Genomic DNA, 2,817 nt, shown 5'->3' with positions numbered 1-2,817 from the left:
TAATAATATAAATAAATATATAAGATAAGATACAATTTCGAACAAAATAAGATTTGAATATAATTTTCGAGTTTAAAAGCGTGATCTCTTATAACGGAAAAAATATTTTATAATGATTTCTTGAATCTGCAAAAATATAGAGCGCCATTCGTATCTAAACAGTATTATATAAAATGTGGTATCATATCTCTTAAATCACTTCTAGTCTCAATTAAAAATTTTTTTGTGATTAATGTTTCATCAAAAAATATTATTTGATACGCAATTCAGTTTCAAAATCGTGGGATCAAAAAAGGCGAAAAAAATACTGATTTTACTGTTGACAGCAAAATTTTACATTTATGCCCGTTTCCACCAATGTAGATTAACTTTAATCTCAGTTCAAATTATTCTTCATTTTTTTTTATTTTTAGGATAAGAAAAAGATGAAGAGTAAGTGGAGCCAAGATTAAATTAATCTATATTGGTAAAAATAGTCCATTACCAATGGACATCATAATAAATACATTGTTTTAATATGATCAATTTAAAAAATTTGATTTTACAATAATTACTTTTTATTATAGAAACACTTGAAAGTTTGGAATTGGAGAAACTCATTTAAATTTTATCAGCGGTAACTGTTCCTACAATGCTACAATTATAAATGCTATGAAAGAAAATCTATAGTTTCTCGCTGATAAAAATTGCTTGGAAAATTTGAAGATTGAAAGAATGCTTACCATTGAAAAAGAAAGATAAATATAATTTTTATTTAATCTATCTAATCTCTACTAGAGAGAATGTGTATGACTGTGTGTTTTGTATGTTTTTAACTAATTATTACTTTCTGTTTACTTGTCTCGAAATATTTATCTCTAACAAATGAATCTGTATAGAAAAAAGTTTACAAATTTTTCTATTGTCTTTCAATTTCATATCATAAGAACATACATAGATAAATACAATTCATTTGTTATGAAGATCTCTCTCATTTTAAGTACTTTCCTATTCGCAACTGTCGTACCTTTTGCATCACTTTAATTATTCTGAGCTTGTGGCTTTGACCATTCTACGCTCAGAATTAGATGATCATAACCGTAACCATCCAGCGTGGCGATTGCTCTCGCTGCATCGGCCCTATGTTTGAAATGTACGTATGCAAAACCTTTGCAGAGATTGGAAAGCTTCTCTTTGGCGAGAAACTGCTTCACTACGGAACCGAATGGTTTCACAAGCTCATCCAGATCTGCATCAGTCGTGCTTTGTGAGAGATTGGAAATACGTATAGCAGTCGTGTCGTCACGTCTCTGCATCTGCATCGAGTCGCCGCGTTTGTTGCCGCCGTCGCGCATACCGGGTGGCACATACTTGCCACCCTGTGGCTTAAGTTCAGCCATTGCACCGGGTATTCCAGTATTAACGAGAGGTTTCTTGTCGTCTGGTACTTTTCCTAAAATATAGAATTTTAACAATTATAATTGTACAAAAATATATTTGACATATTCATTTATATAACTGCCCAACAAATGGATTGAAATGAATTAAAATGGATTCAGGTTTTCAGAAATATTGATTCACGAATGTTAAAATGAATGCTTTTCATCCTGAATGCATTTTTATTTTTATAGAAATTTTTATAGAAAAATGGAGTATATCTCTATTTTCAATCTAAAAATAATATTAGCTTTTTCTGTGCACAATACATACATTGTGAATACTGTTCAATTCAAAATTTTGACTAGGAAATGCAGTTTTTCAATTCAATTAAAAATAATCCAAAAAAAGTATTCACTATTTAAAATACTGCATTCGGATAGAAAAAAATTTCAATCCATTTTAATCCATTCTCGTTTACTGGATGAAATTTAAATTATTTATATAATTAAAATATAAATAAAATTTTTATTTATATTTTAATCTCAAATTAGATTGTCAGTATTAATAACGCTAAGAAGCACTTTAAAAAAACCCATAAGTAATTTATTACGAAAAATATTATATTTCAGCCAGAGTTTAAATTAGTATTTTTCATATAAGATATATGAAATTATGAATATAATGAAATTTTATTTATGTATCAATTGATTTTATTTGTGTATCAATTTCTGACAATAAACCTACCACCAGCAAGAACAGTGTCTTTGTATGGACATTTAGACGTCCAGTGATCGCCATTACAATTACGGCATTTGACAACTCCCTTGTCGCCCATGCTTTTCAATTTGTCCAGCGAATCTTCCTCTACTTTGTTCTCTTCCTCTTTGCTGGATATAAATTGCATAAAGACATCCTCACCACCGACAGTGGTAGCTGGATTAGGTCCCGGTCTATCATCAACAGAATCGCCGAACTTTGCCCAATTCTTACGCGCCGCAATCGTTTTTGACACTATACGTCGTTCTATCTTATAAGCACGGACAACTTTGACTTTTTTATTATCTTGATTGTATTTGTACTCGGTGAAAATTTTGAAACCATTCTCATAGACTTCTGAAGGTGGAGGTAATGCTCCTCCCTCTTCTTCAACTTCATCAGCCCAGCTAGACTTGATTTCATTTTGTGCAACTGGCATCTCTGCAAGTTGTATGACAATATTATAGAACATTTAAATATATACAAACACTAGTTTAAAGTATATGAAAGTATATATTCAATACATATAAACATAATATTAAGACAATTATTTTTATTCACAAAGATACTATACTTAAATATATATTTTATTCTTTATTTATTTATAGAATTATAAAGTTTAAAATTCCTATTTCAAATATTTATAATTCCTAATTGTATTTGTCTAATTTAAAATAGAATTATTATAATTTTATGCAATAT

General features: G+C 29.3%; 1 protein-coding gene across 1 annotated transcript in view; it reads right to left on the bottom strand.

Moving 5' to 3' along the window:
• Nucleotides 1-804: 804 nt before the first annotated feature.
• LOC108689438 (eukaryotic translation initiation factor 3 subunit G-like) overlaps nt 805-2,817 on the bottom strand; it is a 2,923-nt gene continuing 910 nt past the window's right edge. The window contains exons 2-3 of the mRNA XM_018196194.1: nt 2,104-2,556; nt 805-1,432 (exon numbers count right to left, since the gene is read on the bottom strand). Coding sequence (XP_018051683.1) covers nt 1,020-1,432; nt 2,104-2,554 — 864 coding nt within the window. The 5' untranslated portion in view covers nt 2,555-2,556 and the 3' untranslated portion in view covers nt 805-1,019. The remainder of the gene's footprint in view (nt 1,433-2,103; nt 2,557-2,817) is intronic.

Source organism: Atta colombica, unplaced genomic scaffold (assembly GCF_001594045.1).
Source record: "Atta colombica isolate Treedump-2 unplaced genomic scaffold, Acol1.0 scaffold27, whole genome shotgun sequence".
NCBI lineage: Eukaryota > Metazoa > Arthropoda > Insecta > Hymenoptera > Formicidae > Atta > Atta colombica.
This window is presented reverse-complemented; position numbering and strand designations above follow the sequence as displayed.